Here is a 22,790-nt window from a genome sequence, read left to right as displayed (position 1 = left end):
TCAAATTGCTGAAATGGTTGCACGATATAACGAGTCACACATAGTGCCGTTGCAGACATCGACTATTTGCTTTGGTACTGTTATATGGTAAAACCGGATATGACTAAATGATATCCTCGATCAACAGATGAAATAATGTCATTTTTAATAATTTCACATAAGCTCTTTCTTTGTATTTCATGCGATTTATTAGATTGATAATATGTTTCAATTTGTTTTGATATTTTGATATAAACAAAACGTACTTCTATACCGAAAAGACGGCGTCGCCCTTTTCATGTTCTAGAAGGAGGTTATGCTTACAGGAAATGCGGAAGTGACAACCTAACCCTGTGACACAATGCAATGAGTCAGAAATTGCAACCAACAATCGTGAAGTCTCGGCTTTCTTGAAGCCGACAAGCAGACCGCCAGTCCGGGATTAAGTATATCGACGTCAAGACTGAAACTGATGTATAGAGAGCCCATCGAAAGTAACAGATTTTTTCTTGTCCGTATTCTTTAGCTCCTTCTGGGTAAGTTTTAAATCGTTCAAAGTTGGTTGCCTAAACGTAGGGCTTCATAAATAGTGGTTAGAGTATATGGCTTTGTAGTTCCTGTATAGGCTGTAAATTCACGATTCTCCCACTTTAATCTACTCCACCAGATAATATTATGTGACCTACATTATATCATTTCAAAAAGAGTAATATACCGGATCAGTAAATATGGATCAGTACAGAGCTAGAACCGCTAGTGTTTTCGCTCTTCGTTTACACTGGTGTCAATCAGATTGGAGATGGCGACATTTCCACCTTCACTTGTTCGCTGCTGCTCGTTGTATAGCTGGTGAGGGAAGGCATGTGCCATATTCGTCTATGTAACTTTAATCGGATTGTTGCATTGTGTACACAGACCTCGTTTGTATCTTTTGTTGTGTAATATGTTTTTCAGTTGCGAAATGACATCAAAGGGTACTTGATTATTATTCTTGTAGTTATTTATTTATTTATTTATTTATTTATGTTGTTGGTTATGCTGTTTATGTTATTGGGAGGATAGAAACGGGTGAACCTACATGTACTTGTTGTTGTTGTTGTTCTTATTTACACGCATTGTTTCAATTTTTTGTTGTAAATGTACAATAATATGGTTGTACTATGACTCTTCATGCTGATAGTCATCATCTCTTTGTAGCATAGAAAGTTTAAGGAGGGGCAGTTGACCTTCATGGTATTGCCTTGGCACTATAGTTGTAACTTTCTATGATACTCTTATTTCTCTTCAAAACAAATACCTTTCCCATTCTTTTCCCTCAAGTGTGTTGAATTATAAAGTACTAACTTTGCCATAACAATGCATTTTGTACAATTACCTATCTCAAATCATCTTATAGGTTGAATATTATTTCTAGTGCAGGTGATGATGCATTATAAATACATCCCTGACATTAAATATAAACTTGCGCTGTGTATGCAGAGTATCATAAATCATTTGCCGAACTAAACATTACCATGTCACAATGACGGAATGCATTTAGCTAACCGTCAAAAAGGAGTACTCATGATAACGGGGCATAAAGATCTGACAGCTTGTGAATATATAGATATAGTAACATATTGTATTCTTATATCTGCCTATTAGTACCAATGATGTACAATTATTAGTTTGTCGAGTAAAAAGGAAGAAACATAAATTGTTAAAACTAAGCAGCTGTTCTTCTTAACTCTAGTTCACAGATGTATGCTTGAATACCATTGCGACTGGCATCCATATTGAGCAGGAGGAATAGAAAATATACAGACTGAAGATGACTGCCATGAGTTTATTTGGGGCAACATTCATTGCCTTTGGACCAGTGTTTGCCCTGTTTTTTTTCACTATAGCCAGAGAGCCAGTGAAAATTATTGTCATGATTGCAGGGTGAGTATAGTCCAGAATTTGAAAGAAACCCTCGATTATATTTGCTGAAACTCTCATATTGTGCAACGGTCTCAGAGCAGCACTGAAAAACATGTTTCCCATCTACCGAACAAATCAACACTGTCATAGGGGGTATGTTTGTATTTATTCACCATGAAAGGCATTCTCAGACAAGCAGTGATTAATAATAATACCACAGGGAAGATAGTTCCAGTGGCGTTGAGATATGTACACCATAGACCCTAAAAACAGAGGTTCTATGTGTAAACCTAAAATAAATTATTATGTTTTCACTCAGAATGGATACAGGCAGTGTAAACATAATGTTACAGTACAGAGTTGCACTGCACCAGAAGTACATAAGGGATTCCTGTGATATGCTGAAACAGAAAATTGATTTTTGTAAAATCAAAACTTAACAGATATAGCTAGATGTGCTACCGGTAGTTTATCTCTGAGATGTTCAAATGCAACACAACTTAAAAACACTTAGAAAGAGTCATTTCCCGGAAAAAAAGTGAGCAAAAGGTACATGTATGAAGCCAGCAGGTTTGTTTGGATGTGCCACACCATTTCTACTATCATTGTCAGAGAACCTACTGTATACTAACAGCACATTTTGACTTTTTATTTTCAGCTCCTTTTTCTGGTTGCTTGCTTTATTATTATCATCCTTACTGTGGTTTGTAGTGGCACCTCTCAGAGACCAACTTGCCTTTGCTTTGGTCTTCTCTGTACTTTTCAAGAAGGCTTGAGATTAGCATATTACAAGATATTAAGGTAAGTTTGTCCTTCGTCACCATTACTCTGTTAATTGAAATTTCTATTGACTGAGACTGGGGTGTTTGTGTCACTATGTTCAGTCAATGCATCAACTCCATTAGAACAATGGTTCTACTCCGGAATAAAAAGGACATGATGCGTTCTACAGACTCAGTACGCCCAAATAATCACGTGATGCTGGTACAAACAAGCCCACATGTGTACTAACGCGTATGGAAATACACGTACGTCTAAGCGCGTTTGCGCACATGGCTTTGTTTGTACCTTGGTCGATTCGAATTCCGGGTTTGTACGATTGAAAAATAATGGCACTCTGAATGAATAGTTTGCAATACATGTAAGTTGTATATTCTGAAAGTGAAAGATTTAAACTTTTGCTCAAACTTTCCTCAGGGAATATTTCAACCATCCTCTTTCAAAATCAAGAATAAAAATCGGGGTCACCTTACAAATTTTTGTACTGGATAAACAAATCCAGGTTTACCAATATTTGAAATTCAAAATGGCTGCAATGCCATTGTTACCTTTTTGGTGAAAAATAAAATTTTCGATTTTTGAAAACTTAAGCAGATGAAAAGTTTTCGTACACCAAGAGCTTGAAAATGAACCCCTACAGATCAGAAAAGCATTGTAAGAGTTTGAGAGTCTCAATATCTGTCCCTGTGGCACATTTGACCTTAAAAAAGTTACTCTTATCTGCTGTGCCTACTTTGTATTGCCAAAGAGCACACATTTCATTACAAAATCCTGAACTTTACCTTTACACGCAAAGTCTCTGTAAACAGGTCCACACTCACCATTGATAAAATGGGGTTGGGTATGGTGGAGAAAGTATTATTGCAGAAATACCCACTCAAATCAGCACACTCTTTGAAACTGCTGTGGATCCATGTTTTACTATGTATCACCAAAAATATTATCATTCCAATGATGTGATATGTAGATTTAAGTGATGTAATCGCTGTTCAGTCTATAGTCACTCATTCAGTGTATGGTTTGTACACAATATTGTTTGCTTCTCTTCTTCCTCAAATGTTTCAGTACCATTTTATTGTACTGAGATCTTGCAAAGACAGTGCTGAAATTCCATTTCATTTGTTAACAGGAAAGCGGATGATGGAATGCAACAATTTGCTGACAGTGGGCAATCAGTCATCAGTAAAAAACAAACAGGTTATGGTAGGTTTTCTTTGTCTTTTCATCATTAGTTTTTAAAAAAGGAACAATTTTCATGCAAAGTATTTCTCGTGTATGAGGTATGTTCCAATGCAGATAACATACAAACTTATATTTTATATTTATAGATTGAGCAAATTGTATACTACAATGTATTAGTTTTTTGTCTGTATGAACAAAATTTAAAGGAATGGTAGCCATGACTTTTTACAGTATACGTTATTTTTGTGCCCAGAAATGCATTTTTTTCTCCTCGCTATATGTATGAAGTACCAGTATGTTGCAGTACAAAGTATTAGCTTCACATAAATACAGTGAATTGCCTACAAAGTGTAATGTTACTGTTGACAAATAAAATGCAGTATGGACTAGAAAGAGATGCTATATTTCACAGATGGAACAAAAACACTGAAATGTTTATCACAACCTACAGCTGATATAACTGTAATGCTGTTCAGGTCAAATAATACATAATCAGCAAAAAAATCAATGAATGAAGGTTTACAGAATACTCTGCAATATACTATCATGATATGTCAAATCAGTGGAAATCACTTTGTTTATGTTTTGACTCTAAAAGATATAGGGTCTATGGTTTATGTCTCTCATAGCAAGGACAAGTTCAATGAAAATCATGTTTACATGTACCATAAGACGCTTTATATAAAATTCTTTGTTTGCCGTCCGTGTGCTGGTAGGTTTTCAGAGAAAATTAAGAAAACAAACACAATGTTAACACTATTACGAATTTAAATATTATTTTTCCAAAAGAAACCAAATAAAAATTGAGCTTATGTTAATACATTTGTGTTTTTTGTCTGTGTTTGTTTTTTTCTCTGGCTGGCTGGTAGGTTTTTAAAAAATCCAAGGACGGCAAATAAAGAATTTTCTTTAACCCTTTTCCTGCCAAGTCCATATTTCACCACAGGTCAAGATGGTTAAAATTAATGAAACACAACATATTTCATATGGTGTATTTTAACATAATACTGTACATTGAAAGCTGTTGAAACATAAGTACTGTAAACTGATTTTTTTGGACAAAAGATGCTATAACAGACCAAGCCAAGTGGGTGAAAATACGTCATGTTTTGGCTCAATACCTCTTTTACTGACTTGGCTGATGGGGAAGTGATACTCTTTGGCAGGAAAAGAATTTTCTTTAAACAGCCTAATTTATGTTTTTGTAGACCATAAATGATCTAATCTGTCAGAATGTTATGCTCTACTTAACCTGAGTGATAGTAACATTTGAAGTTGATGTGACAATGATGGTGATGACTACAGAACCTTTTCTCAAGTATAGAATATTTTATGGAACATACACACATCAACTTCCACGTCTCTATTCATTTTTATCCTGATTTCCCATGTATCATGATTGTCTTGTAGTTGCTGGTCTTGGTTTTGGTATCATGAGTGGAAGCATGATGTTCATCAACATACTGGCAGACAACAGTGGCCCTGGCTCTGTTGGTATCCATGGTGACCCGGAAATGTTCCTCCTCACATCAGGTAGATTTCAATCACATAGATTCTTTCAAATCATCTAGATACTGAGACGGAAAACGTGCTGGAGTAAAGCCCCAAATGAAAACATAATTCACATGATAGATTTCTGCAGTCACTTATTTAATTTGGGCATTTCGAAAGGGAGTGTCTATCCTTTCTATACACGTGGAAATATTGAAGGGTATTTCTTGCAAGCCTTTTCGAAAGTGAACGATTCAGTATTATGCCGAGAAAAACATGCCTTGACTTCTGATATACTGGTACCTTGTGATAAAATTGTATTGTTTTATTTCAACAACTAATATAAATACAAGTGAGCACATCCAGCATAAGACCATCAAAGTTGTTACTTTGGCCAGTGGATATGCACACCTGAAAAAAAACTTGTCCATGGCCTCCTTAAAGTTTGTCTGCAAGTGCTTTTAAGGTAGCTTATGCCTTGAAATTGAAAAACTTCAATTTTTGCTCAAACTTTCCCAAGGGAAACTTTAAACCATTCCTTTTTGAAAGCAAGAATAAATCAGGTGTCACCATACAAAATTTGTTACTAGAGAAATAAATTACCTAATATTTACTGACACTTGAAATTCAAAATGGCTGCCATCCCTTTGTTAACTCTATGGGGAAAAGTAATATTTTCGATTTTCACAAAAATTAACTGGTGAAAGCTTTATCACTCCATAAGCTTTAAAATTAGCCCCCACAAGTGGTAGACCAAAAGAGTTTTTGTAAAGTTTGAGAGTCCGAATATCAATCCCTGAGGCACATTCTATCTTAATAATTACTAAACGTCAATTACCTTTAATATTGCATTGTACTATAGTTTAGTGTAGGTCCAGTCTTCTGTATTCTTGCCAGAGAATGTGGCATATGACAGACTGGTGAATACAAATGCACTTAACCCTTTTAGCGCCAAAGTCAGTTTTTGTCACCTTCATAAAATGTACCCCAGTCAAATTTTTTCAGAATTTTGCCAAAATTTTGCCAAGAAACTGTAGCCGATGAAATGTGATGTCTGTTTGGTCCAAAATTATCAAAAAAATTACAGAAAAATTCATAAAAATTGGTAAAATGTTGCACTTAAATTTGAGAGGGAAAAATTACAGCACTCAAAGGGTTAAAGGGAGGGGTTGTCCTGTCTGTTGCTGTTGGTATGGCATTCATACAATGGGTCTGCTTGCTATGCACAACATATCCCAACATCCCTAGTGTATATCCAAAATGTTAAAATGGCAGCTATAGTGAAACTGGTGACTATGGCTTAAGCAGCTTTATATAAACACAGGCCACAACCGAAGTTTATTTGTCAATGTTTTGAAATGATTGTAAGGCTACGAAACTGGTTAACTATGAATATGCATCAAATGCTGAACTTTCTTCATATTTGCCAGACATTCATCACCAATTGCTGGAAAGAGGCAATGTTTATTAACGAGAAAATATCACAGCAGCAGACGTGATGAAAAATCCTCTCCCTCTAAGATGACAAAGAATGTGTGTAGAATTACTGGACAAATGCAGACGAAAGGACTACTTGATTCGTTCACCTTGATACAGATCTAATGGACCAATAGTGCTATTAAAATGGATTTGATCACCACAAGCTCATGTAATTATACTTCCAACAGTTAAAGTAATCAAATTTACTCACTCAGACATATTGATTGAGTCCTAATCAGTACTGTTTGTCTTTTTGTCTTTTCTGATGCCAGCATTGTTGACATTGTGTTTCACACTGCTGCACACATTCTGGGGAGTGATATTCTTTGATGGAATGGACAAAGGAAAGTTGCTCATGGTTGCCAGTGTGGTTGGCAGTCACCTACTTGCCTCATGCCTGGTAAGTTGGCTGCAATATTGCATATATACTTGCTGAGGATACTTTTTTGGCCTTAAATCAAGTAAACTAAAATTGTGTATCGTCAGTAATTTACATTGTTTACATGGAAAAGAAAAGGTAAGGCTATTTTTATCTCTAAAATAATGTAACAGTTCAAGAGAAAGTGTGGTTTCTTCCATCACATTCTTTACCTGATCACACTATTTCCCTATAAAACAGGTCCATAATCACCATCGAAAGCAATGGCTTTGGGCCAAACCATGGTGATGAAAAGGGTAGCACTATTAATTTCACAACATTAGGAAAAAAATGACATCAATTACAAGTACATCAGGCCTTAAATTGAAATTGTCATTGTTACCAATTCTTGTATCCAAATTAAGTTAGCAATTCTGTGACACTGCAGGAAGTTCAGAACACCAATGATACCTTTGATAGAGCACAGTTGAATCTAAAATGAGTGTATCGAGTCATAAGCCAATGAAAGTGGATTTCAAAGCTTGACAGTAGGCAGTCTGCATAGACATTTTCAGTCACTTTTTTCTATATACCTCCCAGGAAAAAAAATGGAATATACCATTCTATAGACATCTTCTATGGTTCATGGAAATCAGGTTAATTGACCAATTAGAGTTTTATGGAGAAAATGTTTTAAGCTGTTCACCCTTGATTCCCAGTTAACAGGTCCATACTCACCATTGACAACAATAGGTTTGGTCCACACCATGTTGGTGACAGGGTTAAAGAAACTTTTCTCAGGAAAAGTCATCTCTCAGAAATTGTGGAACTTATACATATTGTCTTAAATCTTGTTTTTTACAGACTTTGTTGAATCAGATGGACCCCCCTCTATACCTGGCATCAATAATCCCATGCTATCTTATACTGTCCGTCATGATTGCTTGGTCGTTCTTCGTTGCCGGAGGATCACTCAAAAGCTTGAAGGCATTCTTCTCATGTAAACAAAGCGGCTACAGCTTTAATTGAAATGAAAAAGCAGAAGAGATTTTTTATTCCGTGGAACTTGACTAGAACCAGCTCTGTTGTTGAGATATTTGATATTTTTGGCTTAAAGTTTTTTATTTGTGAGAATGAATCATGACTTATCTTGCATGCACTACTCTTGTTGATAAAGAGAGAGTTAGTATGCTTTCAAAATATTGCCTCTATGTCACGGCTACAGTTAGCCAACACGATGTATGTACATACGTTTATCAGGAAAACCATGTTGAATATTTGTTTGGAGAGGATGAATTATAAAGTTTATTTCCAACAAAACCATTATAAATTATAACTCATGTCTATTTTGTAACTCATGGCCTTGTCAACCTCGGTTTAGTGTGTGAACAATCAAGGCAATGTAAATGTATTCAGTGAGCATGGTTGATAATGCTAGCAATCTTGCATACATGCATGCACTTGTGCGATTTATGCATTTTTCTGTGATCCTTTTTGACTCATATATTGAAGCTGCTGACTTGGCAAGGAACAGTCCTGATGGATAAATTGCTCCGTTACATACTTCAATTTGTAAAGTTCTGTGAGAGAAAGTCACTATTTAGAAACAAACAATTCCAATCTTAGAAGTAGCCCCAGATTGTAATATCTTGAATGTATATTTTGCCATATTGTACGCTTGGAGTCTACGTTTGTTGTGTCGAATCAAATCTTCATTGCTCTAGGACCTACCTGACTGATAGGGTCACAAGTGAAAAATTCTCTGTTATGTTCACACACACTATTTGTAAAGAAGAAAGGACTCTAGGACTAGCCGTTTGTCTGCTGCTAGCGTCAACAAAAGATTTACAATGCAAGATGTTGCCTTGTGCAAAATTTTCATCCTTGTTGCCTTCTCTCTGACATTTCCAAGAAGACATGGTTATTTGAGTATCATACTTGTGAGATAGTTCTTGCCTGACAGTGCAGCGTGTGTAAAGATTTTTCACTTATCTCTTTAATGCCATGTGTCCTTATGGAAAGGACACTTACCTCTAGTACTTCACTTCTTTAAGACGACTTCAGATAATAGTCACCTTCATTTGAAAATTCCCAGAAATATTCTGATCCAATTCTTTTTAAATGTGGCTCCTATAATCATGAATAAAGAGATTTTGCAAAACAGATTTAAGGAGACGGTACCTTTTATTTCATGTTGGCATGCATGCATGCGATTTGTTTTAGCCTGAAAATTAGACTTGCCCAGCAGTCGCTTTGCATTGGTATGTATGACTTTCCCCATGTAAACCTTCATTTTGTGCATGTTGCTCAGTTGTACACAGTTTTCAGGTTTAAGGATCACCTCATCATCAACATGACAGAGTTTGTTTGAGTTGATTCCTTACCCTATAATGATTTTAACAGACAGTCAGACTTGGAGACTTGAAAATGAGATTTTGTAAAAATTGGCACTTGCATGTGCATTCCATTAAGAGAACCATGTGTATGAAAATAGCAATTTGAAGTCTGGCATTTTTCTCATCTCTGGCTAGGTTTGTTGTACCATATGTTCATGGGCATTGTATATGACTTCATGAGATGAGATACAGTATGTAGTGGTATCTGTATGTCAGTTTGGAACATCTTCCATTTACTTAAAAGCTGTTGTCAAATTGCAAGGGACCAGGTACTCTTGCTAACTGGCATCTCTGCAGGGTCCATGTCATTCTTACATTCTCATAGATTGATCATATAACTTTACAAGACAAATTACATGTTGAACTTACCAACGTACATACTAATTATATCTACCTGACAGTGAAATTACAAAATGACTGATCTTGCCAATGGCAAAGTAACTGATACAAACCAAGTGACTATTAATCCTAATCATTTTATTTACTGTTGTCAATAATAAATTGTCCAGTAAATGATTATTTTGTCATTGTACAGTCAGTGATTGCAAAATATGAAAAATGGATTACAAGGAAGGCAATCTTCAAGTTAAACCTTCACCATCCATTATGGTGAGAGTTTGACATGATAACTTCTGGCCACTGTATCAGAGTTCCATTTTAAAAAAACAACTGAACACAACGCTCTTAGGTTGATTGGTGCTTTGAATAGGGTGAATGAATGTGTGTGTGTGTGTGAATGCATTGATTTTTATGTTTGTGTGATTTTAAGAATATTTTTGTGTTCTGGATTTTTGTTAAAATGTAAATATTTTTCTTTTCTTTCAATGCGTCACTGCTAATTGCCTGACAGGGGCTATAAATGTTATATTGCGTTATATCACACATTTCTTGTAAAATAAATGCTGTTGTTTGAAAAAAATATACCCCCTTCATGAGACAACATTCTCGTTTTGTAACACATTTCTTCACACTTCAAAAATTTTATTTAAAAAGATTCACCACCTTTGATTGCAAAGAATGATGACAAAATGTTTTTGTTTTGATTTTAACATGACAATGCTTTGTGAAAGATCATGGCACGTACAAGAGCATGGCACCTCATTTAGTTCTGGCATAGACGGCAGAAGAAAATGTTGCTGTATTGTCTTGATGAATTATTTCCTCATATGAAATAAAATATGGCAGCCTTAGAGATACAACTACCTGTAGGAAAAGCATCTTGACAAGGCAACTATATTCAAAGATCAGAGATACTTTCAATGTGCATGCAACCAGGAAAAGCCAACTGCAGTTCATCAAACCAGATTTTAAATGGCAACTTATTTTTTCTTTTCTTACTTCAGTCACAATTGTCTTCTTATTAAGTCCATTTTTGCAGGTTAAGTTTATTTCATTAAACCACTTCAAAGGAAAGACCAAGAAATTAGGGAAAATGCTCATTGATCAAGGGTCAAAGAAAACTGACTACACCACTATCTTCTTCTCTCAAGTTTCTTTATCTTCAGACTCCTCCGCATGTTTTGTTGTTGCCTCCACAGACTGTGCCTGAGTGGTGGTCAGTTTATCCTTGGCCTGCTGCACAATCTTTCTGGCATTTTCTATTTGCATTTCAGCTTGGTGAATTCTCTCACCGGCAGCCATGGCAGCTATATCACAACCTAAAGGGAATGACAATCATTATCACTGTCAGCTTTGTCGTACTGAATTATGTAGATTAAGTATAACATTTTCCTTTATGGGGTTTTTAAATTTGATTCCAATTTATAACCAGTGATTTGTCAGTTCTGGCTGGTTTTAGGGTCTAAAGAGGGACTGTGAGGGTCATTGTTTTGGTGCTTGTCATGTTAATCTACACATCATACCATCATGTCAATGGAGTGGTCACCACACGCCCACAGATGAAACTACCCAGTCAAGATTCCCCAATAATGAGTCCTGGGCTAACTTTTATCTGGTGTCATATTGGTTTACATATTTCATGGGTGTTGTCACTTGTTAAATATAGCTCCAGTTTCACATCATTGCAAGTATCAAAAAGAAATCTGTAGTTTAGAGGCAAGTTAGATTGGTTGCTGTTTAATTTCTCACCTGATTGAAAGGCTGCCACGGATGCAGATTCCATGACTTTGACGGCAAAATGGAACATAGATTCCAATTGCTGGAAAACAATAAAAAAAGAATGAAGATTCAAGTAACAGTGTTAGGATACATCAGACTTTGTGACATCAATATGTATGTCTTCTAATTACTGCTTTCTTTCATTTTCTTCCGGTGAATCAACCTAGGTCTTCTGACCTACATGCATAAATTTGTGGTCTGAAAAGGGGAAATGAGGGTCTGACATAAAGCCCCAATAGCTGCAAATTTTATGCATAGGATTTTATTTTCCAACGAAAGTTGGTTCGTGTAAATGTGCTAACTGAAGGACATGTATAGAAGTATAACTGCTTGCTGCTTTGGACCATGCCATGTTTTAACAGGTTAAATAATAAACAGGTGCTGCAATCATAAATGGCGCCCCATGGAAAAGTAGAAATATGCAGTATGTCCTGCTCATGCACATCATGATCATAAAGAAAACAAGCATGATAACATTTACTTGAATGCACAACACACGATGGCCAACATATTGTTGTTGTAATCTTTATTTTCTCTGTCACATGATTAGTTTTTGAAAATGGCAGGAAATCTAAAATGATGTTAAAATGTTTGAATTTACATACCATTTTCGACACTTATGATAGTGTTGTACACTTTTTGAGTAAACTGAGGATATTTTGAGATCGGTTTATTACACATTCGCAGCTATTGGGGCTTTAAGACGGAAGATTTCCAATACCATAATACTTTATATATAATGTACAAAATCAAATAATTTTTCTGAACTTTTTGACCAGACTTTGCAAAATTCTGAAGGGCAAAATTGGCATTTGTGTTACCACATATGGTATATATGAAACCATAAAAATCATGTAATGTTAAGGGATCTGACTGCAAGCTGAAAAAATAGACACCAAAAAAAATCTCTGTAATTTTCTGTTGACAGCACCTATTGTTGCATATGCCTGCATTTTGTTCAGTGATAAATCTAAAAGTACTTTGTGTAATCAATTATTTGAACAGGATCATTATTTAGTACACATTCCATTTTATAATTAATATGCTGAGAAAGAAGAATAGTATATGAGAGAGAGAGAGAGAGAGAGAGAGAGAGAGAGAGAGAGAAAGAGAGTACAAAAAATAAATTGTGGTGTCAATGCAATGAGATCTTTACCTCAACTGCTAGTTTCCTCTCTTCTAAATCACTTTTTGACTTAATGATCAACTGCCATACTTTGTCTTGGCTGGCTTCATCTCCCAATACTTGCATCTCATGCTCCATCAGTTTAACTGTCGTGTACATACCCTAACGCGGCAGTCAAATTTAAAATACACTAACTTGAATGTCAAAAAGTATTGTAAATATCCTAACAAAAAGAAGATATGTCATTTTGTCATTTTGTTGTTTTAATTATATCAGGCTATCAATTGAGGCAATGGATAGTAGCTGTAACTTTTAATGAGTTTTTCACTGTTTTTGTCGTCTTACTGACAGCTGTTGTTCTGTTCCCCAAAGCATGTTGCAAAACACCCACTATTCTGTTTGTACATCATGTATAAGTGTTCAGTTATTGTTTCCCTTTGAATTTAAGTCTGGACTAAAATTCACCTGTCAACAATAACAATGAAGTCTATGTGCAGGCTGAGTTGACAAGCTATAAGTACTGTGGATCTTGATATGCTTTTGGGACTAGAATACTGAACTGCAGTTGACATTAACCCTTTGAGTGCTGCAATGTTTCACACCAAAATTTTAGTGCAACATTTTACCAATTTTTATGAATTTTTCTGTAATATTTTTGATAATTTTGGATCAAATGATCATCACATTTCATTGGCTATAGTTTTTTATCAAAATTTGGCAAAAATTTAAAAAGGTTGATGGGGTTTATTTTATAAAGATGACAAAAATTGACTATGGTGCTCAAAGGTTTAAAATTAAAAATTGTGTCATCAAAAATTACAGCTACTGTCCCTTTTACGAACTGACAACAACCAAATGTAAATTTCTTCAAAGTATTTCAACTCGATATATTTCATACTATATTATTGTAGCATTTTCTGTTTACATTTATTATTTTTACTCAGAACCACATGGTAGGAGGATGGGATATAAATACGGATTGAAAATTAAGAGGTGTAGAAGTTTACCTTTTGATGTTTCAATTAAAATGATAGTAAAATAAAATCTACTTGGTGATTTCCAAGACACACACCCTTCCAGAATTTTTTTTAGATATCATTAGTTGGCTCATCTGAACAATTGAAATGACGACATTTTAAAGAGACTGAATGCTAAATGATGTGTCTGTACATCAAACCTTACCCTTGCATAGTCTTCTAAGGCATCATTAAGAGCTAGGACCGTTTGAGACAACAGCGTAGATGCTGAATCAACAGTCAATGATGCTGCATTGCGAATCAGAGTTGCATTTGTCAAAGTACTGGGGTCTACTGTCTGAAAGTACACAACAATAACAAGAATTTAATAAAAAATTGGAAATGTGTTTCCATCACTATGATGACAACTGTGTCATATGTAAATTACCAAAGCGTGCTACCTCTCGCTATGTTGTTGAATTTGTATACTCCCTAAAAAGGAATTCATGCTGTGCAATTATCTGATAATCGACAGAACTGAGCAAGGTTCTCCACAAGGGGATTTGTAAGGATGGGCCACCCCTATGTTTGTTAGTTATCTATTCATATGCTAATAACGATACAATAGAATGTATTTTCACAACAAAAGAATATGTAAATTGTACAAAAATTATGTAAATTTGTCGCATCTCTGTTTTTCAAGGCTGTGGAGAACACAAAAGAGTATGGGAGAATTTTGAAAACATAAAGCATAAAATTTTCATACAGAAAATCATGTTCTTACCGGTAGTTTTGGTTTATCTTGATCTTTTTCATCAACTGGTTTGACAACCTGTGCACAAATGGAAACCCCAGTTCCAACAGTCATCAGTGACCAGAATTTCCTAGAGTTAAAATAGGCTCTACATCTTGACCGATTTTGGTATAAAGTTTCTTTGATGTTTGATGTTACAGTTAAAATTGTCCTGCAATTAAGAGATCACCCGTTAGAATGATTTTGAGAATAGAATTTTGACAGTGTCTGTCTCATCGTCATGCATATCAATGTTACCAGTGATATACTCACCTCAATGTGAGGGTAACTAGGTTAATTGGAGGGCTCTGAGCGCCAACAAAGAACTGGATCTTCGATTTAAACCAAAGTATACAGATGATTCATGACAAAACCACCGGTTGTACACTGCCACCTTGTTGCAGTTCCGTAGCCCACGACTTTCCCGGCGATTTTTCCCCGCCACCCATCGCCGACTTCCGAATTGTGAGTTATGGGACTGCAGCAAACTACCGAGAAGTGGAAAAACCTATGATGTGTAGAGATGTCCGTTGTGCGTCGGTAGGGAAACGAACGTCGTTGCAGTCACAGTCCTTCCACCCAGGTGGATGCAGTATATGTTTTTGGGGTTTTGAAGGGGGGGGGGGGGGTGTGAGCACGTATTACACACGGCGTACGGCAACGGCGTACCCCCGGGGCGTACCGGCGACACAGGGTCGAAGTGTCGCGGGTTTTGCTGTTTAAATATCACACCGGGAATCAAAGTTAACATAAATGTGACTATATGTCACTATTCCATACATATATAAGCAAACACGATACCTACCTGAACAGATTGCGGCTCATCTTATTGGCGAGTGTCACCTAAACAACAAATTCGAGCGTGCCCGGAAGTGTCTAAGGGCGCTGCCATTTTGAGCGGAAGTGGACAACCTCCACCTAAAAAACATGACATTTTCGCTAATCCTTTTTGTTTACGCAGTGTCATCTGTTCATCGTTGTCTGTCGATTTTAGTGACAAAATATTATTTCTTATCTAGATATGAGAATAAACTGGTTTACTTTCATATAGTTTTGGTAAAAGTGTCGTTAACGTGTGACCAACAGAATGAGATACTGAACGAGGCAAGAATATCCATCATGCCTTGCGCGTCAACATTTTTCCAGCAGCAGTTTTCAATGTGAAACTCTCTGTAACTGTCAACAAATAATTATTTGTAATTATAGGCTGTCATGATAACTATGACGTAGTTTTCAGAGATTCTTACACAAGGAAGAAGATTGTCGAAGGCTGTTCTTTCGTTTACTTGAAAACCCTTGTTGAAATCCGGTAAGCAAATAAATTTTGTGATTTGGAAAGCAAGAAACCAAATCATACTCATAGATACTGCCCATTTCAATATTTGTGCATCCATCATACCAGTGGCAGGGCAACACTACCAAACTGTCGTGAGATGTCGGCTGCTATAATCATTTTTCTTGATCCTGCTTTTTAAGTTGTGCATGGCAGATGTACATGTAGAAAGTACTCTGTGTAGTGCTCTTTGCCCTGATGCCCATAGCCCGATAACTACATCAGATCATGTGCTTTCTTAGAGGGGTATTTGTTTAGGGGATGGAGGTGGGGGGGGGGGGATTTGTAAGTCCAACTATTGAAGTAGTGCACATACATAACTGTAGGAGTGTAATGGATAGATGTCGCAGATAAAATGAGGATAATGAATTCTATAAAGGTCAATGCGTGTAAATGCCAAATGACTAGATTTCCATTGATTCAATGTTTAATAGTACGGATTGCTTGAAAATGCAAAACTGAAAGTACTTCAGATTGGTAGGGTGTTTGTTTTGAACAGTCCAACAGCTTAGAGTTTGCACCTTTATATGAGTCCAGTTGAGAATAGCTCTTGTGTCACACTTACACACACACACACACACACACACACACACACACACACACACACACACAAATATATCAATTTTATTATTTACACTTAGGTTATGTAATAGTTATGTTATGTTATGTTATGTTGATTCTGAACGCAGGCTCCCTAGTGCCTCTATGTTCAGCTCTGGAATGTCAGCTAGTGTAGTCTTGTCCGGTCTGGTTCTGATAATATACTGTTCAGTGTAGTTATATTTCATTGGTTGATTCTTTAGGTAATTGTCCACGCGATTTTGAACATGTTGATTGATGTTGCAGTGACGACTGGCTCTGGAAGATTGTTCCAAATGTCAGTGATCCTTGATGTGAAGTAGTTTCTTCTAAGCTCAAGTCGACATAGTTTTTTATCCACCTTGTATGAGTGACCTCTGGTTTGTAGGTATACAGCACGTTGAAATAAGTTCCCTGTGACCCGTCTATCATAAAATCCGCCCATAATTTTAAACATCTCGATGAGATCGCCGCGTAGACGTCGAAATCTAAGTGTTGGCAATTGTAAAATCCTCAGACGATCTTCGTATGTCAAATTCTGTAAACCTGGGAGCATCTTCGTCGCTCTTCGTTGAACATTTTCTATGCAGTCTATGTCTTTCTTCTTATATGGGTTCCAAACACTGGAGCTGTATTCCAAAATTGGTCTCACTAATGCTATGAATAGGAGTTTAAAAGTGCGTTTATCCAGATAATTGAATGCTCTTCTTATTAGACCAACTATTCTGTTAGCTTTATTCACTTGAGTCTGGATATGATCCTCGAATTCTAAATTGCTGTCAACAGTTACTCCTATATCCCTCTCTGTTCTGACAATCTCTAATTCAGCTTCAGTTCCGTCGCTCCTGTGCATAGTGTAGGTTTTGCTCTGGACAGACTTCCTCTTGCTATGAATTGGAAGTATTTTACATTTATCAGGGTGAAATTTTAAGAGCCACTTGTTGCTCCATTGAACGAGACTGTTCAGGTCACTTTGAAGAACATCTGCATCTGAGTCGCACTTGATTTCCTTGTAGATTTCGTGTCATCCGCAAACAAGTAGACATTTGAATTAACACAGTCAGGCAAATCATTTATAAATAACACAAATAAGACAGGCCCTAACACTGATCCTTGAGGAATCCCACTTGTAACAGCATGCCATTTTGAATAATTTCCATTAACACAGACTCTTTGAATACGATCTTTCAGGAATTCCTGGATCCAATTACATGTTAAATGACTTATTCCATACTGCAAAATTTTGATAATGAGACGCTTGTGGGGTACTTTATCGAAGGCTTTCATAAAGTCCATATATACTGCTGTTATCTCCCCACCGTCATCCAAAATAGTTGTCCAGTGGTCAATCACATTGATCAATTGAAGTGTTGTGGATCTTCCTCCAATAAATCCAAATTGTTGATTGCTAAATAAATTATTTCTGCTCATGTGTGGACACTATTCGATGACGTATTAACTTTTCCATTAATTTGCAAATTATGCTGGTCAAACTCACTGGTCTATAGTTTGATGGGGAATGTTTACATCCCTTTTTGAAGATGGCTGAGATCTGACCTTCTTTCCAGGTTTTCGGTATCGTTCCAGACAAAAAGGACTTGTTGAAAATGATGCACAGTGGAGTGTCAATAATATCAGCTAATTCTCGTAGCACTTTTGGATGAATATTATCAGGTCCAGGTGACTTTGAAACATCCAAATTCAGTAGTAGGTCTCTAACTTCCTTTGCAGTAAACAGACTGTCACTAGATTGTTCACCATTATAGGTTTTCTCAAGGGAGGGTAAACTACTATCAGTATCGGACTCTATTGTGTATACACTGCAGAAGAACTTTGCCAGTATCTCTGCCTTTTCTGCATCACTGCTTCCCACGACTGTTTCACCTTCTTCAGTTACATGTAGTTCTGCAATATTTGTCTTGACTTTCTCTTAGAGTTTACATATCGCCAAAAGTGTTTACTGTTTGTTTTAGCCGATTCTGCAATATCAAGCTCTCTTGCCTTTCTGTCGTTTTTGATAATATTCTTCAATCTGTTTCTACTCTTACAGTATTCTCGATATTTGGCTGGATCTCTTGATTCTAGATATCTTTCCATAGTCTATGCTTTCTTCTGATGCACTGGACAGTCTTTTCGTTAAGTGGTGTCTTTCCCTTGTGGTTATTTTGTTTTTTCACTGGTACACACTTCTTGATAGCTACATTAAGTCTATCCATGAACAGGTAATAAGCATCCTCTGTATTTTTTGACTGTAATAGTTCCTCCCAATTTATTGATAGTTCTTTACGTAATTCTGCATAATCTGCTTTGTGGTAGTTATATCGTACCCTAGGCTCAAAGTGTTGATCAGTGTAGCAGTTCAATTCGATTCCCAAGATACAGTGGTCACTAGAGCCTAGCGGGCTATAGTAGTCAATAACAGAAATGTAGTTGTCATCATTTACCAAGACCAGGTCCAAAATAGATGGTTCTGAGTTCGTTCTGGTCCTTGTGGGTTTGCTGATCATTTGGTATAAATAACAGTCTCGGAGACATTCTAGAAACTCTGTACTGTTTCTGTGTTTTGCCATCCACGTTGACCAACTGATGTCTGGATAGTTGAAATCACCCAAAATTAACAAGTGTGAAAAGTTCATACTGCCTTCAGTCACAGACTTCAGCAGAGTACGAAGATGGCTGTGATTATCTGTTGATGGGCTTCTATATATACATCCAATAAGCAAAGTGTCTCTTCCATGAAGATCAATCTTTATCCAAACACTCTCTTTAAATTCTGAGACTATTTCCACTTGTTCTGCTGCCAACTTCTTTTTAACATATATCAGGATACCTCTTAGTGCACTTCCGGGAAAGTCTGTTGGAAACAGGTCATAACCATCGATACCAAATTCAGCTAGAGAAACTTGATATCTCCGATTTTTTGGTAAAACTTCACAGATGGCTATGATATCTGGTGATGGGTTCTCTGTATTTTCAATGTAGCACTGCTTCAGTTCATCCAACTTATTTACTAGACTGTCAGCATTGGTGTAAATGCAATATAAGGGTTCAGCTTGAAAATTAATATTTACAGTTGTATTTACAGTTTCAGGTGTAAAGTTGTCCTTTATTTCTTTTCCTTTGACCTTCACGAGCTTCCTTTCCCATGGTGGTCCTCTTACCAGTATCGGTATTCCCCCGATGACGTTTCATTCTTTTCCTTGGCTTCCAAGTAAAGTTTCCTATTGATTTCACGCTCTTCTAATGTCATATCATGAGATACAGAAACCTTCTTGAGTGGATTACTATCTGGTACCTCTCGAAGTTTAGGAAGGCATTTCATGAATTTTTTCTTTGCATTCACATCTGCCATTGTAACTTTCATTGGTCTAGGTCTTCGCTCATTTGACGTCTCTTTCTTTCCTAATCTAACCACGTTGATTACTTGTGAACTATCCGCTTCAATAAGATCGGCTAGGTCGTTCACAATAGCAGTATCGGCTTGTTTTCTTGCTAGTGGAGCTGGATTGGTTTGCTCAGTTACACCGTAAATGATCATGTTCTTCTCTCTATCTGAGCTTTCACGTATCTCCTTGACTTTCTTGTGTACTGACTCCTCTAAATTGTCTATCTTTAGGCTTCCCTGTTTCTCTATATATTCTTCCACTACCCTTCTTACTCCGTCTTCATCAACTTTTGTCTCTACACGTACTTCTAAATTTCGGATTCTGTCCTCCATCGACTTCAAAAACGCCGAACATCTGGCTTCAATTTCACTATCCAGTCTAATATTTTCATTACTTTTTCTCACAGCGATTACAAAACCAGTGTAGAGCTGGGTTTTTAAAGTTTTCATATTCTTCTGATGATATATTCAAACATGAGCGGCAGTAAAACTTCGAGCAGTACTCACACTGGACAATTTCGTCGTCATCATTCATAAAATTTTCTTTGCAAACTTCGCATGTCCATGAATCTTCAGCTTTGTTAGACTCTAGTCTCTTTGACCTAGATGTAGAGCCAAGTCTTGTTTTCGGGTCAGTTGTGGAGTTGGATCTCACTTTCGATTCGGTGGCGTGACTACTGCTTCTTGGCATGATTATGCAAAAATCCAATATGGCTGTCACGTCAGTATGCCTCCGCACCTCTCCGATTTTCTAAGTTCGCAATGTTCAGTCACAGCAATGCAAAAACTCCAAAAACGAACATGAATCACTTCACTGCACCAAAATTACTTGATGAGCCAATTTTTGGACGAAGAAATACACAAAATAACGTCCAAAAAACTACATTCAAATCGCACCAAAGTTCACGTGCTCCCTTCGGAACCGGAACCGGAAGCTCATGTTATCCTTCCCTGTTTCATTTTGAGATACTTCATGGTTAAATGAGGGGAGAATACAGGTACCATTGCACATTGACAGATGGATTTATAACAGATGTATTGGTGCCTAATAAAGTTCACATTCGTAACACACTTGGCAATCATATAAAAGGGGTAGTTTTTCTCTCATTAGTGGTTGTTGACATTCATTGTTTATGTGATTTAAGTCCTTTGTTCTCCTTGAAAGTTGTGCACAGTTAGTCAATTTGCTCAGAGATAAAGCTGATAAAAAACCTGATTAAGGCTCTTGACTTCTTTTTTTCCAGTGATAGTCATCATGTTGGTTCCAATCTTCACACTCAAGCTAAATCACAAGATTAACCCACGCATGGTCTGTCTTGGTAAATATGATGGACAGCACCCGTGTTTAACATGTGCCACAACTGCTGGGAAGGTATGTAAAAAGTGATGCTGTATTGAACAGGATCTTTAGAGGGCACCATCCTTTTGTATTTTAACCTACCAGGAAGGCACTGTCACGTGATATTGAGATGCTCTTATTGTTTTGTCTCTCAATGGTGTCTTAGACTAGAGTCCATACTTGCCATTATGACTGGAATCCTGCTTACTCCATCAAAGAGCAATAGGGCAAGCCCAAACTCACAGGTTTTGGTTGACTTTACTTGAAATGCCGTTTTTTCCCCTTAGAGAGAATAACATTGACAACTGGTGGAAAGAAACAAGGAAAGAAAACTGATAAGGGACACAACACCATAGATACATGTATAGCAGGGTTTGAATCATGAAAATGGAACTTTATTGGTGAAACACACAGCTACTGACAAAAACATTAGTGAAAAGTAGAGCACTACAGAACAAGTAATACATTCCTTGGCAAAAAAACATACAATTTTCTTTGTGGTTTAACCAAACATTTACATATACATAAAGGACATAATGGAAAATTTACTGGACCATGCTCAATTCAGACACGTGGCTTGATAATGTCCACAATTTGGTGGCCATAACCATATTTTTATTTCTAAGTGGTCATTACTTGAGATAAATATTTAATTTTTCCAAGTTACATTTCATTGATTTAATTCACATCACTGTCACATGTACTGTTTGTGTTTTTCCATATACTATCAGGTGTTTGTGCACAATCCGCACAGCCGTGGATCTCAAGGTGGCAGGGCCATAGAGTCAGCCAGTGTGGATGCAGACATCAGTTTACTGAACATCAACCAGGCAGTTAGCGCCATTGCTGCAGGACCACTCAAACACAACACATCTATCGACACGTTAGTTGTAGGAACACAGACCAATCTGCTAGCATATGATGTACAGAATAATACAGATCTCTTCTATAAAGAGGTAGGTGGGGTGACAACAAACTGAAGTATATGAATATGTACTGCCTTCACTTGTCACACAGTTTGTTATCATTTTTTGCCGAGGGTAAAAAATGAATTTCAAAAATTATTGGACTTCTATGTATTAAAGGGAAACCTAAGTCCAGCGACATTGACCGTTTATCCCTTCCAAAATCACCCTTTAGTAAAATGCAGCTCAAATTTGCAACATAATAGCACGCGCCGACGACTACGGAGCGACGAAAAGAGACATTGAAGTAGACGACATTTATGGAAATGAGCTCGGAATCCCATGGGCGCGAAAGGGCTCATGGGAGGAGCGTGCGTGACGTCATCGGCGATACACGAACGTGTGTGACAGCCTACCAAAGCATTGGAGTCTATGACTGCAGGAGTGCAGTTCTGCACGTTACGACTCTTTAATGCTCAATAGCATAAAAAATAGTTAACTGTTGTTCAATTGAGTGCAAAAATCACCCAGGGAAGAACAAACGGAGTCAGCTTTTACCGTCTTCCCACAGAACAGCTTTTTCGAAGACAGTGGCTAAAGAAAGTTGGGCGAGTTTAAAAATCTGTAAAAGATACAACGTTATGTTCTAATTCTTTCAGGATGATTGTTTTATAAGGGATTTCGGGATT

The 22,790-nt window shown here is 36.8% G+C and overlaps 3 protein-coding genes across 3 annotated transcripts in view; 2 read left to right on the top strand and 1 right to left on the bottom strand.

Annotated features, from left to right (window-relative positions):
- Positions 1-331: 331 nt before the first annotated feature.
- LOC139140322 (gamma-secretase subunit Aph-1b-like) lies at positions 332-9,336 on the top strand. The gene is given in 8 exon segments (XM_070709481.1): positions 332-515; positions 1,712-1,902; positions 2,540-2,640; positions 2,643-2,682; positions 3,791-3,864; positions 5,254-5,376; positions 7,086-7,213; positions 8,036-9,336. Coding segments are annotated over 7 exon segments (744 nt in total). The 5' UTR covers positions 332-515; positions 1,712-1,789; the 3' UTR covers positions 8,201-9,336.
- Positions 9,337-10,027: 691 nt separating this feature from the next.
- LOC139140323 (diablo IAP-binding mitochondrial protein-like) lies at positions 10,028-15,518 on the bottom strand. Its single transcript, XM_070709482.1, has 6 exons — positions 15,366-15,518; positions 14,552-14,732; positions 13,994-14,125; positions 12,842-12,973; positions 11,656-11,725; positions 10,028-11,225 (listed from the first exon to the last, which is right to left on the bottom strand). The coding sequence occupies exons 1-6, from the start codon at positions 15,383-15,385 to the stop codon at positions 11,053-11,055; spliced, it is 708 nt and encodes a 235-aa protein (XP_070565583.1). The 5' UTR covers positions 15,386-15,518; the 3' UTR covers positions 10,028-11,052.
- A 161-nt stretch (positions 15,519-15,679) lies between these two features.
- LOC139140321 (BBSome complex member BBS2-like) overlaps positions 15,680-22,790 on the top strand; it is a 28,979-nt gene continuing 21,868 nt past the window's right edge. The window contains exons 1-3 of the mRNA XM_070709479.1: positions 15,680-15,869; positions 21,102-21,229; positions 21,928-22,152. Of these exons, the coding sequence (XP_070565580.1) occupies positions 21,113-21,229; positions 21,928-22,152 (342 nt within the window). The 5' untranslated portion in view covers positions 15,680-15,869; positions 21,102-21,112. The remainder of the gene's footprint in view (positions 15,870-21,101; positions 21,230-21,927; positions 22,153-22,790) is intronic.

This window comes from Ptychodera flava, chromosome 9 (genome assembly GCF_041260155.1).
Source record: "Ptychodera flava strain L36383 chromosome 9, AS_Pfla_20210202, whole genome shotgun sequence".
NCBI lineage: Eukaryota > Metazoa > Hemichordata > Enteropneusta > Ptychoderidae > Ptychodera > Ptychodera flava.
Note: the sequence above shows the minus strand (reverse complement) of the source record. Positions and strands in the feature narration are given on the sequence as shown.

Coding starts and splice junctions, on each gene's coding strand:
- LOC139140323 (XM_070709482.1), bottom strand. CDS start 15,385: ATGAGCCGCAATCTGTTCAG. Junction 14,126..14,551: donor AAGATAAACCAAAACTACCG/GTAAGAACATGA, acceptor GTGTACTTTCAG/ACAGTAGACCCCAGTACTTT. Junction 11,726..12,841: donor AGAGGAAACTAGCAGTTGAG/GTAAAGATCTCA, acceptor ATTGTTTTCCAG/CAATTGGAATCTATGTTCCA.